Below are 26,144 nucleotides of genomic sequence, written 5' to 3' on the forward strand. Positions count from 1 at the left end.
AGAAAAATAATTTCCAATCCAAGCAAACAGGCCTCGGCCTAGGCCGCAGGCTCCGGGGGAACGAGCTCCCGCGAACGCCGCCATGCACCGCACGGAGCGCGGCCGGAGCCTGCGGCGAGCCTGAGGCCGGGCCGGGCCGGGCTGCGCCGGGTGAGGCAGGGCGGGACCCCGGGGCGGAACTCCCCGGAACGGAACTCCCGGGCCCCGCACTCCCGCCCCAGGGGGCGGCCGCACGCCGGCGCGGGGCGCACCGAGCCCGATCAGTTCCGGTGGGGCCGAGGGCGCCGGCGGGGCCGGGGGCGGGTCCCGGGGCGGATCCCGGGGCGGTCCCAGCGCTTCCCGGCAGCGCTTCCGTGCGCCGCGCCCCGTCATGCACGGCGGGCGGATGCGCCGCCATTTTTGCGCTCCCTCTGCCGTGCAGTGACAATAACAACCCGGCCGGGCCGTCCCCCCTCAGGGAGCGCGGGCACAGGCGGAGAGGGGGGAGCGGGGCCCGAGCGGAGCGGCCGCGGGGCGGAGCGGGAGCCGTGTGGGGCGAGGGGCTGGAGCCGAGGCGAGAGAGAGCCGCGCTCAGCCCTCCCCGCTGCTGCTCGGCGGAGACGAGGCGGCCGGAGCAGGAGCGGAGCGCAAGGAGAAGCCGGGGCAGCGGGCGGCTTGCCGTGGGGAATTCTGCGGCTGGAGAGGAGAATTGAAAGGAATTGGTAGGCGGCGAGAGGCAGGAACGGAAACGCTCCGCTGGGAAAGGAGTAAAAGCAGAAAGGCAGCGACAAACTACGAGAAGAACCAAAGTAATAAAGAAAAGGGGAAGAGGAGATAAAGTGATTGCTCCGATAAAGAAGAACGCGAAGGAGAAGGAATACGGAAAGACTCTGCTGATGAGAAGGAGGAGTTGAAAGACCCCCCCCAGAGACAGCAAACAGAGACTGACTCTCAAACTCTCCCCCTCTCTTTGTCACACCACAAGGATTTGATGCCCCTCAGCCTGTTCACTTCTGTGTGTTCATGTTTCCCACAGGTTTCTCTTCCCCCAACCCCCCAGCTGCAGCCCAGGAGGTCAGACCTGCCACTGATGGTAACACTAGCAGCAGCTCCTCCTGCAAGAAGAGAAAGTTAAATAACAGCAGCAACAGTAATTCCGAAAAAGAAGAATTTGATTCCATTTCCTCCTGCACCTCTTCTCCTTCCAAAAACACCTCTTCATCCTCTTCCTCTGTCATCACCACTTCCTCGTGCTCCTCCTCAGGGGTTGCTTCCTCCAACCATCACCTCCAGAAGAAGCTGCGCTTTGAGGACTCCGTGGATTTTATTGGACTCGATGTGAAGATGGCTGAAGAGTCTTCTTCCTCCTCCTCTCCTGCTGCCTCTTCTCAGCAGCAGCACCAGCAACAGCTTAAAAATAAAAGCCTTTTAATTTCGTCAGTGGCTGTGGGGCACCATGCAAATGGCCTGACCAAAGCTGCCTCCTCTACTGTTTCCAGTTTCGCCAACAGTAAACCTGGCTCTGCCAAGAAATTAGTGATCAAGAACTTTAAAGGTAACAGGCCATAATTTGTCACAACCTGTGGGGATCTGACACTCGACTTTGTGTTTTGTTTTCAGCCTGGAAACCGGTTCCTTTCAGATAGCCCCAGGTTTTGTGGGAATTGCTTTTCTGTGGTGAACATTTCTATACTTATGTAAAGGGGAATCATGATTTCTGATGTGTGCTTGCCTGGTCATGTACACATCCTGGGCTACACTTTGCTGCTTGGAATTATTTTTCAGACTCCCTTCGCTCTGTCTCTTGAGAAGGCCTTAATTTGCATGTTCGGTTTTGCTGCCTAAGTGTGTAAAAAAAAATCGCCTTTGTTTAAACTTTTATCGTCTGATAGCTCTTTTCTAGTAATCCTGATTCAGAGCTTAGTGTATATTTTAGCCCAGTTTATGATAAGTCTTTGCAGAGAATGTGGGTTTTTTTTTTTTTTAATTGGCCTTGAATCTGCATGCCTTGTCTCTATCCTTGTTGTCTGTTTATAGGATAATCTGCCCGTGCTTAGTTTTAAATGTTGAAACTAAGGTGATTATCGGGCTATTATGGTGGATTTCCTTTCTGGCTTCCCCACTTGCCTTTAAAGTAGGTAGTTCAAATTTTTGTAGAGTTTTTTCCTTGTAATGTTCTCACTGTAATTTTTAATTGTAGTATCTTTTCTCTGTCTTAGTTTCCTCTTACTTTACAAGTTTTCATTATTATATAAATTCTCTCCAAACATGTGTTTGAGATTTTTGAGTAGTGTTACTAGAGACCAAGCTAGAGAAATTAAACTTTTCTGATGTAATGCTGCTTCATTTTCTAGTAAATAAAAATACAAATAGGTGGGCAGAAAGCTTAGCAAAATGCTGCCATTTTTTCCCTATAAGGATGAGGCTATCGTGGGCTTTTTTTTATTTCCTGCTTCTTGCTATCTTCCACCATAGTCCACTACCTTGCTTTCTAGGGTTGTTTCTTTCTTTCTCCTTATGTGTTTTGGTTTGTGGAGGGGTAAAAGACATTACTGAAATTAAAATTAATTTCTAAATACACAAGTGACACAAATGTTCTGTAGACATATTGCATTAGGTAAGGATTAGTAATGTTTTGCAGGAATTCATGATCACACTGCAACTCTTTGCTTTAAGGTTCCAATTCTAAAAATGTTCTCTGCCCATCAAAGCATCATCATTTAATTTGACTGATTATTTTAAAATAGAAACCTATGATGCATTATAGGCTGCTCTTCAGTTGCTTGTGCACTGTTATCTTTAAGGGAAGTTAACTTCTCACCTTTAAAATACCTGTTAAATGTCATGGATTGCACGGTGCTGTGATCATCACTGCTTATGAGGTATTTGAACCTTGCTTAAAAAGGATGTCTTGGTATTCTGACAGCCTTGCTTTTTCTTTACTCTCAGATGCTGAACTGAATAATGATCTTAAGATTTTTGTCTTTATCTTGGTGTGATAGCAGTAATATCCTTTACAAGTTAAATAGCTTCCTAAAATCCATTCCCTTGATGTTGAGCAGCAGAGTCAGGAGCTGCTGCTGAAAACAGGCAAGTCCATGCTCAGTTGTCTCTAGATCCAGATCAGGCAGCTACTGTTGGGATATTGCCAATATTGTAGGGAAATGCTTGGAAGAACAAAATAGTTACTTCTCTCTGTTAGCTATTTCTAAGGAAATCATAAAGCTTTAAAATTTTTTTCCTTTTAGGGGTGTAAAAGTCAATTTTAATAGAGTATAAACTCTGGGCCAGTTTCACCTGTTGGTAGCAGGAATGTGCATGTGTCATCTTCCTCCTCAGATTTTCTTCTTCTGTCTTCTCCATTTAGGAATGTCCTTATTGAACAAAAATGGTCACTTTAGGTAGTTACAAGAATAGAAAATTTTTGAATAGTTCTTATATTCTGAGGATGTGACTTGGGGAATATCTCAGCATGTTGTAAATGCTGTGGTCTTGCTGAAAGTGCTGCAGAGCAGGGGCATCTCGAGAAAAGAGCCAGAAAAAATAATGGAGAGGGTCAGATCTGGAGCTGTTTGAGCATTAAAAGAGGCTTAACTCTAAAAAATATCCACTGGCCAAACCCAAGAGAGACATAAATGGATTCCTTGAAAATTGGAAGGTTTTCCTTGGGACCATAAAGCCTGTACAATAATTACAATGTTTCCATGAGTGTTTCTTGAGGAGTTCTTTCCAACTGCTAATATGGAGTAGAATTAATGAGCAGTAAATTAAAAACTGAGATACACACAACTGTGTATCTTTTAATGCATCATTTTTACCTTTTATGTTCCTTTCTTTTGGCTCTGCTGTCCTGATAATGAGAGTATAAGGAAGATATAGATAATTCTTGCTGCTTTAGCCCTTCTTGGGCTGCTCAGGCACAGGATTGTGATTTTTGTAAATCACACGTACTGTTTGGGCTACAAGTGCTGTGGTGTGTATATGAAGAGCAATGCTGAATTTCTTCAATGTTGCTCTTTCAAATGTGAATAAGACACTGCTTTTATACAAATGCTTTCTTTCCATGTAAGTATAAATTAAAAGCTGGACCATCAGCCCATATCTCTTTCCCCTCAAAGCTACGTCCTTTTAATTTCTGTTAAAGGTTCTGCTTTATTTAAATACATTCTCAAACATTGTATCATTTATTTTAAAGATAAACCCAAATTGCCTGAAAACTACACAGATGAAACCTGGCAAAAACTGAAAGAAGCTGTAGAAGCTATCCAGAACAGTACTTCAATTAAGTACAATTTAGAAGAGCTCTATCAGGTAAGTGCATTAAGTAAAAGTAATGGGTTAAGGCTTTTCTGTTTTCTTCTCAGATTTTTTTCCTTAAAACACTTGATGTGGTGGTAAAAATATGGCATTTTGCTTGATAGCTGCTTTTGTCATTGAAAAACTTGTCACCAAATAGTTTCTTCATTTTTCCATAATGAAATACAATTTCACAAGACCTGGCATCAAACTAATGTATTTTTTTTTACTTGTCTCAACAAAACCCAAGGTATGGTTTCCCTTGCAGCAGTTGATGAGAATTAACTAAGGCAAGGAGCTATATTCCCTTTTCTTTTTAGGGAATTATGGTGTTTATCAGCTAAAGCTGAAATCCTCAAGTATTGGTGTTTAAGAATAAGATGATTTACATTAAAATATAATTTCTTTTCTGAATAAAGTATCCGTTCACAATCAAGTATCACAAATCACTCAAAAACTTTCTATTGGCTTCTAGTAGGTGAATAGAACACCATTTTTCCTTCATGAATTGTATTATTTTGGTTTGATTGTAATTTTCAGGCATTGCAGCATTTGTTCTATTCTAACAGTTGAGAATCCAACTTTATTGCCAGCAACAGCTCTGCCTGTGCTTTCTTAAATACTTTAGGAAGTGATCAGATTGAACTGCATTTCCTGATGTTTTTTATAAGCTCCACTTCTGCTTTTTCAGCTGAGTGTGCTGGGGAGATTTCCCCTGCTCACCTTTTCCCTACTAACGTCACTTGCAGTTTTAGCAGCACAGCAGTGCTGCTGCTTTAGCTGGGTGTTAAGAAGCTTTTGAACTTTTTCCTCTGCTTCTAAAGCCTTTATTACCTGCTTAGTTGTTTCATTTGTTCCTCTGTGTGTGTACATGGCCTTCTCACCACTACTTTTTAATGTCTCTTCTTCCCCTGCCCTCCCCTTTTCAACAAAAGCTGCATTTGTTTATGAGGAAAAATCCTGTTTGTGCAAGGCTTGGGGACAGATTTAAGGAAGAATTAATTGCTGTTCCTCAGTCCACAGCATTCTTAAGATCACTATAGTCTTTTGAAATGTTCAATTAATTAACTAAAAATACTATTTATTAACAGTTTGTCAGAATAATGGATAGTATTGTTATTTTTGCAAAACTTGGTGGAAGTGTTAGCAAATTACAACCAATTGTACTGGGTGGTATTGTAAATTACTTACTCTAGACTAATGGTGCAAGTAACTGTTAATTAAGTGCCTGAAGGCTGTCCAAAATTGTTAAAAAATACAGAGTTCTATTGAAATACTTGCTTCTGTTTAACAGTGTTGCTTAATTTTTTTGCTCAATCTTACCACAAGCATAATTTAATATTACTTAGGACCAGAAAACAAAAAAACAAGCTTTTTTGTTTTAAATCTCAGTGTTTCAACATTGTTATTACTTAGATACTTCTCAGTGAAATAGAGTGCAATAAAGTATGATTTTTTTTTAATATAAATCTAAAAATAAATGTCTTGATTTAAAAATAGCTATAGGAATCACTAGTGTTTTTAGATGCTAACTAAACTAATGTCATTTCTGAACAGCTGCTTGGTAAAAGGATCTGATCCCAAATATGCCTTGGCAGACACCATTATCCAACATAGAGGGGAATTAGAAAAGAGTCTGCAAAAGTTCTGCTGTGCACCTCAAAAGAGGATAATTCTTCTTTTAATGGAGTTAAACTTCTTGCTTTTGGTTTAACTCTTGTCTGTGCTAGAAAAATCCCACTGGGCAAACATTTTGAAGCTTTATTTCTTTGCAGGACCTAAGCTTCATACTTGCTTTGTTCTTCTTCAGCAAACAAAATTATTCCCATCCTTGAGTAGCTGATGTACTACAGAATTGAATGCTTCTTTCATATAATAATTTTCCTTATATTAATACCTGAAAGTAGAGATCTAGATCTTTGGTACCTGATACATGGCTATTTTTTTAAAATCAGAGTTAAGTACTTCAGGAAAGTTCTGATTTTCTCTTATCAGAGTTGTGTTCAGTTCTTTTTCCGTACCACAGACACCCAGGTGTGGATGCTGCAGTTAAAAGGGGAAAAAAAACAACCAAAAAAAAAACCAAAGAGAAAACCAGAAAACCACATCTAACTGCATACATGTTACACAAAGGAAGTAGGGCTCTTCAGATTTTCTCGCCATCATTAGGTGAGATTCCCTTAACAGAAACATTTTTTCCACTAATTCAGAACAGGATCATTTTGTGAACTAGAGGCCCTAAAGTTTTCACATGTGTTGATGTTGATACATTTTAGATACAACCAGTATTGTCTAGCACTAGTAATTAAGCAAAGCATAATGTTGCAGTAGGGGATTAATCTCTTAAAAATTAAAGCATTTCTGTGTATGTCATCAACAAAGATGCAGAAGTTGTGTACTTTGTTCAAACACCCAATCCTAGCAGCCATGTTTAACACTTTGGAATTTCTGATAGACAAATGTAAAAGTTGAGCTTTCTATGAACACTCCATCAAAATAGGTGTATGTTAATACATGCTTATTTCACTCAGAGTTAATTGTATGCATTTGTCTATCTCCAGTGCAGAAGCTCATTCTTTTAAGGATTTAGAGCAGTACAGTTTGATAGCAGCAGTTGTAACAGTGTTGGGGTGAGGTGACCAGAAGCCCAGGACAGAAGCTGCTGGTTCTGTAGGTGACAGGCAAGTTCCACCCAAAACATTCACCTTCCCAGCTCTCAGCTGGCTTCTCCAAAGTGGAAGAAGTTAAGAAGCCTTGGAAGATTGCAATTGCTGAATTTCTAATCAGGCTCTTCAAGCTCAGTGTTTTCCATCCCCTTGTTCTGCTGAATTAAGCATCAGGTTATATCCAATAGCAGAATAGACTTGAGCAGTGTTATAACCTCCTGAACAGTGAGCTGTAGAACACATTTTCCTATCACTTTATTCTATGTTTGGTGTTTATTAAGTGTTGAGGCTGAGAATCAAACCTGTTGCTGTTTCCAAATATTAAGATATGTGTACTTGGGTGATAATTCTGGCTTTCCTTACAGTCTTCATTCAGACTTGTTTTGGTTAATTGGCACTTTCACTCTCTTGCTCTACCTGTTTACTTCTGACACTAAGCTCATGCAGGTTTGGGGAGTTTTGTGGTTATTGTGTGGGATGGTTTTGTTGTGGGGTTTTGGTTTTCATGGAGGTTTGGTTTGTTTGGTTGGGGTTTTTTGAACTCCTCAGTGTGCTAGAGCCAGTATTGGATGTAGTGCACTTGCACTCAGAGTGATTCCTGTTGGTATCCTGGGATGACCCCAACAACTCCTGTTTAGCTATTTGGGTTGTTGCTGTGCTTTTAGTGGTGACTGCTCACTGTGCTTGCATTTGGACTGTTGGGAAATGCTCTGGGGTGATGGCACAAATCTGCTCTGTGCACTTCTGAGCTGTGCTGTCCCTCCATGGCTGCCTGCAGGTGCTGGGGAACAAACTTTGCCTTCCAGTCCTTTTTTCCCCAAGGAGTTGGTCCTACTAGCAACTGAAATCTTTTCCAATTAGTAAATGATGGCACAAAGCATTGATTGAAAATCAAATATGCTTTTCCTCTAGCTTCTACAGATGTTTTACAGAATAATCCCTTCCTGTGTCTTTCACCAGCCTGCAAAGAGTTAAAGTTGTTTAGTTGCTTCTGAATTCTGGACAATGGGTTTGAATTTTAGAAGTCTTGAGATACACTAATGGACTTAAGAATGACTGTTTTCTTGATCAGTCTCCAAGACATGGCCCCATTAAACTTCTTTTCACTTCTTACTGTGAGCACAGTGGTAATTCTTCTAATACTTGATGAGATCCAGAAATCTGGGATTGTCACTGTAAATGTAGTCATGCTACTAATATTCAGGATTATAATTAAACTTATTCAGGCAGGGAGTTGGTGGATGGATAGATAAGATAGATAATATATGAATACATATGTACTTTTGGGGGTGAGGGAAGCTTAATCAAGGAAAGGACTGCAAAATTAAATTCATCTGGCAGTGCTTTTCCACTAATACCAGTGTGACTTGCATAGCACAGCAGTTAATACAATTATACTTTAGGTGACTGCTTTGAGGTATGAAGCCCAACAAGCTACTGGAAGATATTAAAGTACCATCCTTGTTTTTAGAGATGCCAGCCCTGCAGTTCCATGTGAGAGACTGAACTGATGGTCTGTGAGCTCAGGGCACAGGCTGCCTTCACCTCCTGTTCCATGGCATGCCCTGTCTGTCTCTGGTGTTTGCATGCAGCAGTGCACTGGGTTAAAAGCTGGGAGAAGCAGAATTCTGGACTGGAAGGGATGTCCTCCTTTCTTGTAAAACCACATGTAAGAATATAGCAAGATTTGTTTCTCTTTCTCTTTACTTCAGGCTGTTGAAAATCTCTGCTCCTACAAGATCTCTGCAAATTTGTACAAACAATTGAGGCAGATCTGTGAAGACCACATTAAAGCACAAATTCACCAATTCAGAGAATATCCTTTTCTTAGCTGTTGACAAGCCAAAATTGTTTTACCTGAAGTATATAGTGATGAATTTCTTTGAATAGTTCATGACATTAAGCCATGATAATCTGAATTCCTAGGCTTTGTGTAATTGGTTTTGCTTTTATTTCTTTGTGGGAGCTAGGGGAACATTACTTGTTCCTTTATGCCTGTAACCATTGAAAACTTTCTGAGAAAGTTTCACTGGTATTTCTGAAACCAGTAAATATTCTGAACACTTTGACATCTTACAGAAATCTGTGTTGGATTTGCAGCAAGGTTTAAGAAGCCTTCATTGGCTGTATCATGTCAGGCTTTTTTATATTGAACTTGCCAAGCTTAGGTAAGTGAAAAGTCATCCAACAAGTAGCTGTTGGGTTTTTTTGGAAAAGTAATGGTGATCTGGCAGCATGTCAGAGCTGAATAAAAGATTTATTTGAAGGACATAATTTATTTCTTCAGGTTAACTCTTAACATGAGCTGAAATTACAGTGTAGTGGTAAGCTCTTACATGTATTGGGTGTTGTTGATTTTTGAGGTATGGGGATATGTATGTTTGTTCCATTCCCCAGGGATGGGGATTAAACAAAATATTCAAAATTATGTAGATAAATTTTTTTATTTGTTCTGATAATTTTGATTTCTCATTATTAACACAAAGACCCTTATTAAAAAATAAAAATAAATGTGTTACAAGGAATTATCTGGTAATTCTTTCTGAGAGTAGGTGAGTTTGTTGCGCTCCCTGCTAAGTGTCTTTAAAAAATAATAAAGTTGGTTCATTTCATTGTTTACAACATCTATTAATCATGGTTTTCTTAATGATTTCTTCACGGATTCATTGGATAGTGTCCTTTTTCTAAAGAAAATAGACAAATGCTGGCAAGATCACTGCAGACAAATGGTAAGTTTATCTTTTTAAAGGAAACCAGTTGCTTTGTCAGCCTGTTTTGCTTAACTTTGTTGGGTTTTTTTCAAATTTCTAAAATGTCTTACATTTATGTAAGGTTTCTTTGTGATATACAGCTGTATCTAGTTTGTTAGAAATCAAGCCTTGAAAATAACTTGCCTGTGGTGTGTTTTTTGGCACATGGGTCTGGTCTTGGACACAGACACCCCTAATTCCTCATTGTCAGTTTTATGCAAACTTTTCTCCTTTATACCTATTTTGAAAGGAGCTGTTCTGTTATACAGAAATATGCAAAGTATAACATTGATTACTTTGCAGGGATTGCAAGGGATAAATAAATAATTAAATTAGCAGTGTCCAAGAAAGAACTGCCTGAAACCAATTGGTGGGATTTCTTGTTGTTGAGCATAATTGGTGTTGCTTTTCAGTTTCAAGAGTGAAATGATTGTGGCTGTTTTATTCCTTCTTGTGACAGATTATGATCAGAAGTATCTTTCTGTTCTTGGATCGAACTTATGTCCTGCAGAATTCAATGCTGCCATCTATTTGGTAAGGGCACAAAGAATTAAATTATTTGGGGGGGCAGAAATAAAATTATTTGGGGATGTGTTTCAACTATTGCTTATATCTTGCTGATTTTCAGATGGATTTTTTTAATATAAACCTCATAGTGACATTTAAATTACGTGGTGAAAGCATGAGTGCTTGTTGCAAAGGAAGATCTTTAATTTATTTGCCATAAATTATAGAATTGTTCTAGAATAGCTGTGATCCCAAATTTCAGTGAAGTAGGCATCAGCCTCCAGTTTGCACAGTTAAAGGAAGGGGTCTGGTCCACAACTGAAGTGCAAGGAAGGGTTTGAGATGCCCAGTAACTGCCTTAGCAGGCACAGTATTTCAAGTTGGAAAGAATTACTTAAAATTAAAACAAGATATGCTTTTTTGGACTTCAACTTCTGCTCCTCTTAGTATTAATAATTAGTATATGCCTTACTGTTATTTGGTACCTGAATTACTTTGGAAGAGATTGATGGAGGGCCTGACTTTTCCTAAGAGTGACCATACCCATAGTTCCAAATTAATGGAAATTATTTAATTGGGATGGTCATTGCAGAGATCCTTGTCTGTCACATCACTGAGTTCTTCTAAGATGTGCTGAAGATTAGAGATGAGTTAGTGATGGACAAAAAAGGAATATTGTCCAGCATCATAACCATGGAATTTGAACCCAGGATGATATTTTTCTTTTCTCATGAAGGTTGGTGTTCCAATGTCCTGTCAACAAACTGATAAAGAAAGATGTTGGAAAAGTTACATGGTTATTTAGGAAAAAATATCTGGATTGGTGTTTAAAATGTGTAGCTTCATGTTGGTGCAGTGTCATGGTTTATTCTAGTATTCATATATTTGTTCATCTTGAGTGATTTGAGGCAGAGGAATGAGGATCTGGAAGAATGCTGGTATTGACCTCTTTATTAGATTCAGATCATGTTTTAGTAAGAGATAACTGAGATGTATTCTTAAACAATTTATTGAGCAGTCTGCTTTCTTTTTAGGGATATGGGACTAGAATTGTTCAGAACTCATATAATCAGTGATCAGAAGGTTCAGAACAAAACTATTGATGGCATTCTGCTGCTGATTGAGAGGGAAAGAAACGGTGAGGCCATTGACAGGAGTTTGCTGCGAAGCCTTCTGAGCATGCTTTCTGACCTGCAGGTGAGTACACCTGTTTCACCTTCAAACCAGTAAATAGCTCAAATTCTTACCTGGTGCTCAGTAAGCTTTACCCTGGCTTTGTGTCATGTTGTTTCCCCAGATTTATCAGGACTCTTTCGAACACAGATTCTTGGAGGAGACCAATCGCCTGTATGCAGCAGAGGGCCAGAGGCTGATGCAGGAGCGAGAGGTATTTGGGATGTTTGACAGTGTTTGTTGTGCCTACTGGCAAAGCAGTGCCAGGGAACAGAAATACTCTGCTGCCTTAGTGTACAAGGCAGTAATGGGACTTTGCTTTATAGTATTCTGGAAAAGGAAATGCCCATGCAGCTGCCTTCAGTCACAGTGCCAGTGATTAAAACTGAAGCTGCTACTTCTGTCAGACCAGTACTGTCTCTCTTTTCCCCTTCTGTTGTTTGTTTTTTTTAACATACAAAACTACTCTGGCATTTTCAGGTTCCAGAATATCTTCACCATGTCAACAAGCGCTTGGAAGAAGAAGCAGACAGAATAATCACTTACTTAGATCAGAGCACACAGTAAGTGCCATTTCTCTTTGCCTGGTGGTATGAGCTGTTTGGCTCCTCCTCTGGTGAGGGCCATTTAAGTAGCTGCAGTTTATTTCTGTTATTGACCAACCATCAGATGCTTTTCACTTCCCACGGTTCCATGTTTACAATGAAGCACTGTCTTGGCTCACACAGCTAAAAGCATTTTCTCCTTGTAAGTCACTGTTATTTTGGCATAAATGTTAAGTATTTGCATGAAGAAGAATAGGGTGCCTCTCCCAGCCCAGATGTCTCCTTCCTGCTGAAATGTAATTAGTCAACTGTTGTCCTACCTGAAAGTGATAAGACTTGGTATAGAATATTCTTAAGGTAAAACCTCTGAATATTTGCAAAAACTATTTGCGTGTTGAGTCTGGGAAATTTTTCAATAATGTCATTCTCCCATCTTTTGTACTTAGAGGCAGGATTTCCTCCAACACAGTCAGGTGGAGGCCTTCTAACACAAAGCTACAGCTGTTGTGTCTGACAGAAAATGTAGGTCACTGATATCAAAACCTTTCTGAGAGAGAGGTGTTTTATTGCTGCTGTCATGCATTTTGATTTCCTTCCTCTTTCAGCTGCTAAAAGCATTTAGCTTGGTCAGTGGCTTTCTTCTTCCACACCAGTATTAGTGGGCAATTCCCTGTTTTGTTTTAATATCTCTTGACTTGAGATCTGTCCTTGGTTTTTCTCCCAAGACGTGAATGTCCTCCCACAACACAGGATTAGGCAGATTATTTGATAAATTCTCCCCAGCTTCTTCACTGATGGAATCATTGTCCAGCTGCCTGCAGGTCATGTACAACAGGCTTATTGTGTGAATTAAAATCATCAGTCAACAAACAGAAAAAAATATTGTTTACTGGGGACAAAAAGGATAAATTTGTGTATAATCATTTTAGATCTTTGGCCACAGATAATTAGAGCACTCCCAATGATAATGTAATTAACATAATCTCAAAAGAAGGATTTAAAACTGTCAGTAATGGAAAAAGGAAAAGTAATTCTAAACATTTCTTCTGTAGGAAGCCACTAATTGCTACTGTAGAAAAGCAACTTCTAGGTGAACATTTAACAGCCATTCTTCAGAAAGGTAATCTTTCTTCTTTATGGAAATGTTTCTAATTACTGCTTTGGGGCTTTCAGCTCCTGTGCTGAAAGAAAGCCATGGGTGCTGGGGGAGGACAAGCTGCACCATTCCTTAACTCCCTGTGCTCCTCAGTGCCCAAAATAGCACTGGCCATTCTGGCTGCAGATAAGGGGACACTGTGCTGTCTTCTGATAACACAGCAAAGCAAAAGGAAAATTAGAACAAGAGACTGAAGCTCAATGTGTTAAGTGGCATTTTGAAGACTTGGAGGTAAAGAAAGGAGTACACTTTGGATTATGGCTGTAACAGAAAAGGGAGATACTGAGTAGTTGCTGCTGACAAAAAACAGCTTGTTTTAAAATTGTAGTATAATTTGAGCTGTGGAATAGATTCCCTCAGTTCTGCAATAGTCTCTGTGGAGTCAAGTGACCCTCTGGTGATCTCAGAGATCATCTGGAAATAGAAACAAGATGCAGCAAGAGTTGAATAATAAACAATCAGTTCCTTAGTGGCCAGATTCTGAATGAAACAGGTATGTGAGCATATTCCTGCACGTGTGTGACAAACTCTTCATTGAGTGGAGTACCAATGTTTACCCATCTGCTTTATTAGAACCTTGCTGTAGAGCATCAAACCTTCTCCAGAAAGTTAAAAAGTGAAGGTTAAGATATTTCTTGAAGCTGATTGCCTTCTGGCATCTGTAAGATTTATTTTATTACAGCTGGAGTTGAAACTCAGAGCTGTCTTGCCAAGGAATTTTTCCTGCTGATCAGTACAGTGTAAACTTTTCAAATCTTCAGGGAATAGTAAAGCAGTAAGCAAAGATGTAGTGATAAGGTTGTTATATAAAGTACTTGTATCCTAAGTGCAATAAAATGATGTGCAGTAATAAGATTTTTAAGGGTTCAGCCAGATATTTTGTTTCACTGTTAAATTAGGTACTTTAAAATAAAATACAAACCCCAAAACCACCACCACTAACGGTTTGATTAAAAATACTAGTTTTAAAGAGGCCTCACTGTAGTAATAAGCTGTGCTTTTTTGGGTTACTCTGGTTTTATTTTCTGTTGAAATTCTCCCATTTGCAGGTCTAAATCACCTTCTTGATGAAAACAGAATTCAAGACCTGTCCCTTCTGTACCAGTTATTCAGTCGTGTGAGAGGCGGAGTCCAGGTTCTCTTGCAGCACTGGATTGAATACATAAAGGTACTGAGCTCTGCAACAGATACCACTGCTGCACCACTGGGGTTTATACACACATACCTGAGTCATCTCTGTAAACTATTGCATTTTTCTAAAAATTGAAGATATTTGCTTATGTATTTAATAGACAGCTTTTGAAACATCCCAGGAAAGGTACAATAACTGTTCTAGCTGTTCTTTATTGAAGAAAACAGTGAACATTCATTTCACTGAACTCCAAATACATTTGGATTTTATAATCTTGCTTTTAGTTAGTTTGTGGGACAGCCATGTTTCTTCAGTTTTTATTTGGGTAAGGGCAGAATGTTTGTCTTCTTCCTAATAAAAATTCCTGTGAGAATGAGCACTTGAATATCAGTTAGGATGATTCATTTTATTTCTCAGTGAAAATGTCACAGAAAATTTGGTTGTTGTGAAGGAAGAGTACTATTAAATAAAACTTAATTTAGTGGGAGCATTACCTATGTAAAACCTGAGCATATAGATGATTAAAAAGGGTGTGTTAATTTTGTTATGCAAAACTTCATTTCTTTAGACAGAAGTTGTGAATCGATTCATTTTTTCATCAGTTGGTTTTGAATCAATGTGCAAGGCCTAGGGATGATTATATAGTAAATACTTCATAATACAGTAATACATAATAAAGTAATACTTTTGTTGTTACTGGAATAATATGAGTACCAGAATCAACACATTACAAAGGTTACTTAAGTTTTTAGAACTCTTGTCATTTAAATTAATTATTCAGGCTAATTGAAAGATATGTTTTATTTTGCAGGCATTTGGTAGCACCATAGTAATTAATCCTGAAAAAGATAAAACCATGGTCCAAGAACTTCTTGATTTTAAAGACAAAGTTGACCATATTATTGATGTTTGCTTTCTCAAGAATGAGAAGTTTGTAAATGCCATGAAAGAAGCCTTTGAAACATTCATTAACAAAAGACCAAATAAGCCAGCTGAACTCATAGGTATTTCTCTTCAATTTCTTTGCTGTGAGAATTTGGGTGCTGAGTTGCTGATGCACTTACAGATGGGATATGCTGGAATTGTGTTAATACATGCACAGTGCACATCAGCCTGGGATCTGCTGTGCCACCTGATGCAAGGGAATTGTCTGGGAGGGCAGCATCAAACATTAAAAGCAAGCTGGTCATCACTTAACTGGCTAGGCTTAAAAAAAGTGCAGAACATCAGAATTTGGGCATTCCAGCAATTGGCTGGTGTCCAGACATGAGAAAACTGCTAATAATTAGAATTTTTCAGAAGCTTACATAACTGTGCCACCAGCATGTGTGCACAGAGCTGTCAGGGGTTTAATACAAGGGAAGAAAGCTGAGGATGCACTGAAGCTCTCATGGTGTGGGGACAGAGTCTTGGGTTTTCAAAGAATGTTACTCAGATTTGTGCATTACATGCCTGGTACTCTGCATTGGAATCATTTCCCCACACAGTGAATAATAAATAAATGAAAACCTGCTTTGCAATTGGTTGTGCTGTTAAGCTTGTGGAGTGATACCTTCTGCCCTCCTTTTTTGTATTAATTCCCTAACTGTAATGTGCTTACCAGCCCATTTGAAATGAAAACAAACAGTCTAGTTTGATTGAAACTGGAAATTAAAACAAAATAATTATATGCTAGAGAAATTCAGCAGTGTAGTCAACAAATTTAAATAACTGATTTACATATTTTCATCTGATCTTTTTGCTTCTATTACAGCCATGTCAATCTGCAACAGCAGTGACTTTACTTTGAGATCACAACATAAACCAAGATTTTTTTTCATAGGGAAAATGTTTTTAGTTAAGATGCAGTCATTGCTTATCTGAAAAAAGATACTAAGCTATAATGTTTGTATAATTTAATAACCTCTATGAAAATGTATCAAGGTAGCTGTTATGAGGCTGATAGAAAGTGATTTCAGGATCCCTTCCATTTTCAGGATTTCATAATATTAGATTTAGAGGTTTTGTTTTACTGTGATATTAAGCATGTGCTAAACTCTATTCTTCAACACTCTTTTAGCTAAATATGTAGATTCAAAGCTTCGTGCAGGCAACAAAGAAGCTACTGATGAAGAACTTGAAAAAATGCTGGATAAAATTATGATCATATTTAGATTCATATATGGTAAGTATTGGGTTTTTTTGGTGGGGATACAGTTGTTTACCCAGTAACATAAAGGTACTTTGAAATTCTTTTTGCAGTCTGGTTACATTTTCAGTTGTTTGTTCTCTGTGGCTGTGTTTTGTTGGTGTAGTGCTGTTTAACTACTTTGCCTGTCAAACTGCAAATAACAAAACATGTGGAAATCTTCATATGAAGGCCCTTTTTGTTTTTTCTGAGCTTTGAATTGGGTCTTTTTAGGTAATGTTTGTTTAAAACCAGCAGTGCTTTGTGTTCACTTTCAAATCTCATCTCTTACAGGGAAAGATGTCTTTGAGGCCTTTTATAAAAAAGATCTAGCAAAGAGACTATTAGTTGGGAAGAGTGCATCAGTAGATGCTGAAAAATCTATGCTTTCTAAACTCAAACATGGTAAATATCTATCTATCATTTTTATCTATCCTTTCTATCCATCAGCTTTCTTTTGAAAGTAGTTGTTTTAACAGGCCTTCACAGAAGCACTGTTGGTATTTCCTTTTTCCATGAGGGCAGAAGCCTCTGTGCAGGTCCTGAATGACTGGTGGGTTTTGAGGAGATTCATTTGCTTTTAGTTTTGTAATTATAACAAGAAAAGCCAAAACCCAGGAACTTCAAAGTGCACAGTGTATCTTGGCCTGTGGGATAGGGTTGAGGTTCCCTGCTGGGTAAATCAGTGATGTGCTCAGAGAAAAGATGACTTCCAGTTGTTGTTCACTGCCAGCCATTTGTTCTCTAGTCTGGTCTTCATTGTTTCATTGGATGGAGCCTTTGGGTGGTAAGGGTGAGATTTTTAGAGCTTGATCTCACTCTGCCATCAGGACACAGTTTGAAAGGCAGCTGATAGGGATTAGAATTTCATCTGAGTCACCAGTGGCCACCATAGTGAAAGGATGAACAGTCAGATCCATGTGGAAAAACAACTGGGTTGCAAAATAGCTACCACATCAAAACATCTTCCTTTTTCTTGTTTGTAACCTTATTCTGTTCCTTAATTAGAATCCAGGTCTTTATGTAAGAAAACCTGGTGGAAAAGGTCATCTTGCTTAGAAGTACATTCTGGCACTGAGAATAAGTACTCTGAGGTGTTGAAAATAAACAGAATAATTTCTAATATTTACATTTTCTCTTTTATAGAATGTGGAGCTGCTTTCACCAGCAAACTTGAAGGAATGTTTAAAGATATGGAGCTTTCAAAAGACATAATGATACAATTCAAACAGGTACTGGGGGAAAGCCCTGTCTGTCCTATCTGTGCTCTTGAAAATATTACTGAATTTATTAAAGGTTTTTCCTCAGCAAAAAAACTGAGTCAAGCTTCTTCAAACAAACAAATAAACAACCCACAGCAATAAGAGAATTGTAAACTTACAAAACATTTTAACACCAGCTCTAAGGCATTTTTAACATCACTGTATTCTGGTGCCTGGCTTGGAAGTTTTTGCACATTTAGTTACGGTGATTTTGTAATGTTTTGATTACAAGCAATTGTTAACATTCTTTCCTCTATTCACACTTAATAAGATCTCAGCCTGCTAAAACACTACATTTGCTGTTTTCTTTTGTGGAAGTGCCTTTTGAACTTGAGAGAAGTGCTTGTTCTTACCTTCATTTTCTTGTATGTAACTTGCAGTGTATACAACAAACACTTCATCTGGTCATTTGTCTTTTCTGCTCTTGCAATGCCCGTTCTAACTTTTCAGTTCTACCTAAAATATGTACAATTAACACAGCTCTATTTCAATTTATTTTGTTTCTCTTTGCAGTATATGCAAAATCAGAATGTCCCTGGCAACATTGAACTAACAGTGAATATTCTGACTATGGGTTACTGGCCAACCTACGTGCCTATGGAGGTGCACCTGCCCCCAGAGGTAATGAACTTCATGGGTTATACATGTATTGGCCTCTCAGAAATGCAGCTTGACATCCACTGACACTTGGTTTTCAATGTGAATAGAGAAAGAAATGCAGAACTATCTTTCTAAAATGAAATTTGTTTTCTTGCAATTCCCTTTATCATTCTAAGCCTTGATTTAAGGCTTAATTGATTGTGGAGGAGGGAAGGATGCTTTTAAAGTAGAAATTGTGTTTCAGTGTTTTGGGATTTTTCTTTCTTTAGATGGTAAAACTGCAGGAGATTTTCAAGACCTTTTATTTAGGAAAACACAGTGGTAGGAAACTCCAGTGGCAGTCAACACTAGGACACTGTGTGCTAAAAGCAGAATTTAAAGAGGTGAGTCTATTGTTTCTGTTACTCCTGTTGTGTTGTTGATTGCAAGTCTGGGTTGTACCTTAGGGATGGATGGGGAGGCTTTTTTGTGCTGTGATGGAAAACTTAACACTGTTTCTGCAATTACTTTTAACCTCCTATCTTTTCCAGGTAATGATAGTTTCTGAAACAGATGTGTTAATGTCTAAGAAAATGCACCTGATTACTATATTGGTGGGGAAAGAAAAACCTGTTGGGGAAAATATCCACTGGCTTTAGCTCCAGATTAAAAACTGCCCTCATTTTTATAGTGGGGAGAAAAACAAGGGAGCCATGCTTCTTCAATTGCCTTACTTCATCTGATAGCATTAAGAATCTTCACAGTAAGCTTTTCACTACTGAAATACAGAAAAATTCTGGATTGTACAAGAACACAACCTTTTTGAAAGGGTTTCCAGTTATTCCCCTTCAGTATTTCTGTGGACACAAGATTCTCATGAAATAGGAATGCTTACCACAACAATTTTCAGCAAAAGTTAATGGTAAAACAAGTATTATCAAATCTGATTGTTTCAAAGATTCTATGGTTCCTTATACTGTGTTCCTTAAAGTAATGTTTGTGTTAGATTTTGACTTAAAGGCCTTCCAAATTATAATTTTAAGCACTCAGTGCTATAAGTCATCTGATGCATATCTTGGGTGAATTTTGTCACTGGATAGAATAGTCCAACCTTGTAGCTTCAAGCTTGTGCTGCATTTCATAGTAAATAGAAGTGACCAGTAACTTCTATTCTTCCATATTCTCTAGTGAATAACACTCTGTTAGTGAAATAACTGACATGCAAGAGTGACTTGTTTCTCATGTTCCCCTCATTCCTTTCCCTCCACTCCCCAGAAAAAACAGCCTGGTGATATCTGTTTATTTCCCTTGTGACAGGGCAAAAAAGAACTTCAGGTCTCCCTGTTCCAGACACTGGTGCTGCTCATGTTTAATGAAGGAGAGGAGTTCAGTTTAGAGGAGATAAAGCAAGCCACTGGGATAGGTTGGTATCAAAAACAACCGAGTACTTCCAAGTGTTCTTACTAAAAAAACCTAAACAACTTGTTTCTGCTTTAGAGGATGGAGAGCTGAGAAGGACACTTCAATCTCTGGCTTGTGGCAAAGCCAGAGTACTGACTAAAAGCCCCAAAGGCAAAGATGTGGAAGATGGTGATAAATTCACATGTAATGATGATTTCAGACATAAGCTCTTCAGGATAAAAATCAACCAAATTCAGATGAAAGAAACGGTATATTTTTTTTAATCTCTGGGGTTTAGATCCTTGGGTTAAGAACTTTGTTGCCTGCCCTTTTACAAGCTTTTTTTCCTCCTGGTTGTCATGTACGTGCTGATATCTCTGTCAGAGTTACACCTGTAATTTGGATGTCAGCACATACCTAACAGTGATTTAAATGTGTGCCTGTGTACTAAGACACCAGTGATGCTGGATGTCTCTAAGTAAGGTTAAGAGAAGTTCCAATTCTGAAATGCTCTTTTTGTCCTTTATAATTCTGTGGAGCTTTACTGACTGTTTGTGACTATGGAAAATTCACTGTGGACTTGTTTCCCTGACAGCCATCCAATGTAAAATCTGAGCAAAGGTTTTAAATCTTTGTACAAGTGTGTTTTTCAACAGACAATCAGCCTTCGTATTTGTAAAGGCTTTATGTCAGATATTTGACAGCAGGCATTTCACTGTCTTACACTGAGAATTGTCTTGGAGACTGAAAGAATTGTTTTGACAGTGCTGCTGTTCTCATTAAAGCTTTTCTGAATGGGTCCCTCAGGTGGAGGAGCAGGCAAGCACTACAGAGAGGGTGTTCCAGGACCGGCAGTACCAGATCGACGCCGCCATTGTGCGGATCATGAAGATGCGCAAGACGCTGAGTCACAACCTGCTCGTGTCAGAGGTCTACAACCAGCTGAAATTCCCAGTCAAGGTGCTGTGCTGATTTTAATACTTCTAAAACTCTGTCAGTTCTTTTTATCTTCCCTGGCCTGCCCTCAGTCAAACAGTGCTTCTAAAATATGCAGCTTTTTAGTATTAGGGCAAATACTCACTTTCAGGAGTTTTTAAAGTGCCAGTTGTTACTAAAATGTATTTCCAAAGGATTTCAGCCCTGGAGTTTGTTAGCAGTAAGGGAGCAGCTGGCTCTCCTTGTACACTGCTGTTCTGCTGTTTGCAGTGTTCTGGCAGGGCATTCTTGAGTGAAGGAGAAAATGCTTCAGATCTCAAAACCAATTCTGCATTGCAATCTTAACTGGATTGATACTTTTGAAGTGCAGTGGTTTTTCTGGATGGGTTATACTGGTTAATATATACACACACATATATAGGAATAAAAATAAAATATTGGAGAATGTCTCAAAGCTGAAGAAGCCCACAGTTGCAATATAAAATGACTGGCTTATTGTGTACAAATGGAAATGGGTTTTCAAACAGACAGGGATGCATTGTTGGAATTCAAATATATGGTGCTTTCTATCAATGGAATTGCAAAACAAAAGGTCCTGCTATTTCATTCCATTGTATTACCATGTTGAGTGCCTGCAGGTCTGTAAGTATTGCATAAATTGTAGTTGGGCTGTGTAAGATTATAGCAGATCATTTAAATAATTTTCCTCACTGGTTATCATGAGGCATTTTTATAAAGTTCCTCCCCCAACAAAATCACAGGGCAGACAAACTATTGCACAACTCATTTGCTTCAAGAGGAAATGAAACTTGTACTTTTACTGGCTAAAATCAGAAATAGAAACACTTTGGTACATGATGCACAAACTGCACTTATTTAGAGTTCAGTTCAAACAGCAGCAAGTATCTTCCCTTCCTGCAAAAATCTGTTTAACTGCAGGTGATAGCTAACTTGGTAACTTTCTGTTCTATCAGTTACACATTGCAGACTTTAGAAGCTCTGATACTTTAAAGGACTTTTTTAAAGTGGGATTTCTGTTTCCTCAGCCATGTCAAACAATATAGATATTTGGCTCAAGTGGAAAGAAAGAACCAAGAAGCATTGAGTGCAAAGTAATAATGCTGACATGTGCTTTGTTTTACAGCCTGCTGACCTTAAGAAGAGAATAGAATCTTTGATTGACAGGGACTACATGGAAAGAGATAAAGAGAACCCGAATCAGTACAACTATATTGCATAAACATATGTTGGCCTTTGTTTTACTGCACACTTGGTGTCCTACACAGTTGCCAGTGGATAAAGTAGCCTCTTGATCCCGTTAATTGACTTTTTATACTACCGATGATTGAATGAAAGCAGTGTAATGGAAAAGTATAGTAGAGTGGACTTCTTTCAGTGGTTAACATGCCCATTTAAAGAGTAATATTTACATTTTAAGAAGAATGCTGTTGAACTCTTTGCATGTTATTTAGTAAGATGTGCAGAAAGCTGAAAGAAAGTACCTGGTCTTTCTGATTCCATTTGTCTCTGGGTCTGAAGAGGAGTCCCTTGATATATGACAGATATCTTTCACATCTTTAAATGGAAACAGAAGGTTCATTAATATAAGAAAATAGCCTTTAAAATGCTTAAACTGCATGCAAACTTTTAATTTACTGTACAGAATGCATTTCAGTTATACATACATACCATTGGTTTGGTTGATGCCCACATTTGGATTTGTTTCTCTTGAGGGGGGAAAATGGGGAATAAGCCAAGCTATGCTTATTGCTGATCTAATGGGAAATATTCTTGGTTGCAATTAAGACAAAATGGTGCCATTATAAAAGGAGTATAAGGTTTGCAGTGTGGGCATATGTACTGTATATACAAACACCATTCTTAAATAACTGCTACAACAAAACAAGTTCAGATTAGATTTATATGGCTTGCCTATGAGACTTGGTGTTCACCTTTGAGAATTTTAAGCATAAAACAGCCATAATGGAAGAAGTGACAGTTTTTACTAGTCATGGGTAGGAGGCCTTCACCTCTTGGCAGCAATACTCTAGAATAAAGATGACAAGCCACACTGTTATTGTGGTAAAGCTGTAAGAACAAAAACTGCAAGTGGATTTTAATACTTGTTTTGCTTTGCAACATTCTAAACTTGAACTAACCTCAAGGTTTAGACAGGGCAGCTCTTCTAAGACTGCCCTGCTTTGGATTGCTTTAACTTAAAGCTTTAAGAACTCAGCCCTAGAGCCTAGCAGGCCTCCTAGAACCCAGAAGCCTACCTCTCATATAGTAAGTTAAGTATTGCTACAAGGCATCTAAAATATATTTTCTTAGATGGCCAGAGAGCATTCTTTGCATCTTTATAAGACATGGGAGAGTAAGTCACTTGAATGTAGAGCTTTGTTTCAACAAAATACATTTTTTATTGCTTATAGCAGCATGTACCAGGAATATATGGGAAAAAAAAAAGGTGTCAGCAGAAAAGGAACTCCTCCACGTATACCAGTTCTTCCTTACCCAGCCAGGCTTTGTACCTATGATCAGCTGTGTTGCAGAGCACAATGAAAAACCTCATCCTCTTTCAGGCACTGATAGTCCTGGGGAATACCAGATATCTCTTGAAAGCAAGATGTTACTTTTGTTTAGTGGCAGTGTAACTTAGCTCTCTCTGACTCTAACTTCTATCACTGTGATCCCACATTCAGGGGTGTGCATGTGAGAGTGTGTGTGTGTTTTCTATCTGACATCCCATCCTTAGTGCTTTTTTTTATCTGCTGTTTAATTCCATATATTCTCCAGCCATGTTTTCTCTCAGGCTCTTTTGTATGCAGTCCTCAGCTGACAGATTAAACCAATGTGGGTGGTTTTTCCCCTACTAAATTATTTGCAGTCACCCTCAACTAACCATCATACAGCTCTTTGTGATCTGCTGAAACTCTGCCTTGCCCCTTGACACTATTGCAGCATAACCACTGGTAGACATCCAGGGCCACCCCTGCCTCTGTGAGACAAATACTGACAGTAGAGTTATGTGGGAAGAACCTTGGAGACTCCTCCTGCAAATCTTCAAGTGTTAGCTCAAACAGAGATCCACTGGGGAGGAAAGAATGCCTCCCACCATAAAAAAATCTTCTGTGTTTCGCATTCAATGTTCCTTTTCTTGTATGTGTTTTGTATCTTCAGCCAATAAAAGATTCCTTTTAAAGAGAAATGGAGAAGAAGCATAAGACTTAACTCTTTGGGAGACAGGAGCTGATGCATTGAGCTGGTTCCATTCAGTCTGTTGTAGCATATAAATCTAACACCACTACACGTGTGAACACCCACTGTGGCAAAACCCTCCCTCATTACACAAGTGTCACATTCACTCAAACAAACTGCAAAGGACTGTAGGTTTATTTCATTTTTATCCTGTCTAATGCAGAAAATATTATACAGAAAATGTCCTGAAATCTCATCAGAATTCACAATCTGAGGCAGACCCTAAGCTCAATCCAGTTAAAGCAACCCAAAGAATGGACTTTGAGAACCCTGGCCAGGCCAGGAGAGGGGCGAGCGAGGGGAGGGGAGAAGGCTTCTCCTTGTAGCTCATGGGTTTTCCCCAAGAACTTGTTCATCTCTTCTGCCAAGGTCTGGCTCATTCCTGGTTCATGACAAAGCTGCAGCCAAGATTTGTCGTCGTACAACTCTGCAAATTCTTGCTGGGATCATGTGCCTGCTTCTTGAGCCATATATATCTCTGTAAGAAAAAACTGAAATGGGCTTGGACCACAACTCATCTGGCTAGAACACAGCTTGTCTTTTTGGCCACACATTTTTAATCTTGACTCTTGCATGCAGTTTATAGCACCTTGTTCATAAGAAATTGCAGTTTATTCTTAGAAATATATATTTTAGGTTTTTTAATCTTTATACCCATAAATGGACTATTTTTTTGTCTTGGCTGGTTTCAAAAGTGACCATTTTGTTTAAATGCTGTAATTGCAAATGTGTTGTAAACGTTGTTTTGTTCTATAGTTTACACAAAGGTGCCAAAGTAAATAGTTAATAAAAAAAAATTTTAAAAAATCCCTAGCAAATTGTTAAGTTGCTTTAGCTGTTCTTCATATTTTGGTCTCAGCTTTTCTTCTTTTTTTTTTTTTTGTCAGCCTTTCATTTTTTCCTAGACATATCATTTGCCCTAATGCTTTCTTTTAAAACAAAAAAAAAAAGTGCATCTAAAAAAATGTTCAAATACCACTCTTTTTTTAGTGCTCTCATATAGTAGGAAGAACATTTTCTTTGAAACGTTACACTAAAATTGTAAGAGTACAGCAGCATTCAAAAATGTAATATACTTTTTGTATAACAGTCTTGAGAGTGTGTCTGGAGTGGGGGGGAAAAACTAACCCTGTTACTTTTCAGAAGCCTCTTCCCTCAGCTACCAGAATATGAAAATGTGCTTTTTCACAGCATCAAAAACTTATAGTTTATGCAGACTTGCAAACAGGGCATGTATCACCATTGCATCCTTCGATGCAAAAAGCAGCAAAACCTTTTTTATGTTTCATAAGTCTGATATGGGTACAGAGAGTCTTTCTTAAGTTGGTAAATAATGTAAATACATGTCCTTTCAGAGAGTGAGTCTGTTATCTAGGTATTTTGTGTCATTTAATAAATATTAAACAGTTTTGTGTTGATAAACTCGTGTGTAAAATGCCTTCTTACTCCAAGTTCTGTATGTTGGGCTTACTAATGTTTATGGCTTCTTTAAATTCTTTAGCTTGTGCTTTGATAGCAAAATACTTGTTTGCTACTTAAATATAATAAGTAGTTCTTTATTCATTCAGTCATTAAAATCCCTTGAGTTTTCTAAGTGGCTTCCATTCCTGAATTTTTATTATTTTGGGTTTTTTGCTAAGTCTTCTATGGTTCTTGGAGGGGAAGGAAATAAGCATCCTCATAGATCCTGAACTGGGATTAGAATGTGTACAAGTGGCAGAAATGCACAAAAATACCAGAGGTGGTGCCTTGTTGCTCCTGAAGGAGGCACCTCTCCAGCTGCAAATATTCCTTGTCTCCCACTTTATCATTATTTTAATGACTCTGGAATTTTTATTGAAGTGTGAAGGACAGAGCTGTCCTTCATTCTCCAAAATACAGAATTTGCTTCTCATATGAAGAAGGGCCAATTGGCCACTTCTTGATTTTTCTTCTTCACCCTGAGAGCTGGGTTCAATCTGAGCAGAAGAGCTGTGTCCAGCCTGGCCCTTCCCAGCCCAGGAGCACTGAGGACTTGGTGGAGGGGGAGATGGAATGTTCTGGATTTCCCTTTTGAATCCTGGAAGCTGGGATAGCTGCAGCAGAGCAGGAGCTGATCCTGTGAGCTGTTCTGGGCTGCAGGGGCTGACCCTGCACTGCTGGAACCACAGAGTCCTGGGGCAGGTGGGTTTAGATGGGTCTGGGAAGCATCTGCCACCAGCCCTGCTCAGCTGCTTCCTTCCCGTCCTACAGCCTCGAGGCATCCAAATGCATGGGAGGGTTTTTCCACCAACACTTTCTCCTTAAGGAGAATATTTCCTACGTTCTTCACCAAAAAAAAAAACCTCCTACAGGAAC

General features: G+C 38.9%; 1 protein-coding gene across 2 annotated transcripts; it reads left to right on the forward strand.

Moving 5' to 3' along the window:
- The first annotated feature begins 363 nt into the window (after window positions 1-363).
- CUL4B (cullin 4B) lies at window positions 364-25,216 on the forward strand. 2 transcript variants are annotated; one of them, XM_064712480.1, is made up of 20 exons: window positions 366-1,534; window positions 4,175-4,290; window positions 8,654-8,757; window positions 9,601-9,670; window positions 10,152-10,225; window positions 11,233-11,395; window positions 11,496-11,585; window positions 11,852-11,934; window positions 12,969-13,036; window positions 14,122-14,240; window positions 15,016-15,208; window positions 16,264-16,368; window positions 16,666-16,776; window positions 17,518-17,603; window positions 18,147-18,254; window positions 18,503-18,616; window positions 19,530-19,635; window positions 19,710-19,882; window positions 20,421-20,573; window positions 21,694-25,216. In XM_064712480.1, the coding sequence occupies exons 1-20, from the start codon at window positions 1,003-1,005 to the stop codon at window positions 21,787-21,789; spliced, it is 2,664 nt and encodes an 887-aa protein (XP_064568550.1). In that variant the 5' UTR covers window positions 366-1,002; the 3' UTR covers window positions 21,790-25,216. The 2 variants fall into 2 exon arrangements, with proteins under 2 accessions (XP_064568551.1, XP_064568550.1); XM_064712481.1 differs by lacking the exon at window positions 19,710-19,882 and having other exon boundaries at window positions 364-1,534.
- The last annotated feature ends 928 nt before the right edge of the window (window positions 25,217-26,144 follow it).

Source organism: Zonotrichia leucophrys, chromosome 4A (assembly GCF_028769735.1).
Source record: "Zonotrichia leucophrys gambelii isolate GWCS_2022_RI chromosome 4A, RI_Zleu_2.0, whole genome shotgun sequence".
NCBI classification, from domain to species: Eukaryota; Metazoa; Chordata; class Aves; order Passeriformes; family Passerellidae; genus Zonotrichia; species Zonotrichia leucophrys.

What these genes read in the sequence shown, in the direction of transcription:
- CUL4B (XM_064712480.1), top strand. Translation starts at nt 1,003, where the DNA reads ATGTTTCCCACAGGTTTCTCTTCCCCCAACCCCCCAGCTGCAGCCCAG. An exon ending in AAGATCACTGCAGACAAATG is followed by an intron (nt 9,671 to 10,151) that starts GTAAGTTTATCT and finishes TTCTTGTGACAG; the next exon opens with ATTATGATCAGAAGTATCTT. An exon ending in GCTTTCTAAACTCAAACATG is followed by an intron (nt 16,777 to 17,517) that starts GTAAATATCTAT and finishes TCTCTTTTATAG; the next exon opens with AATGTGGAGCTGCTTTCACC.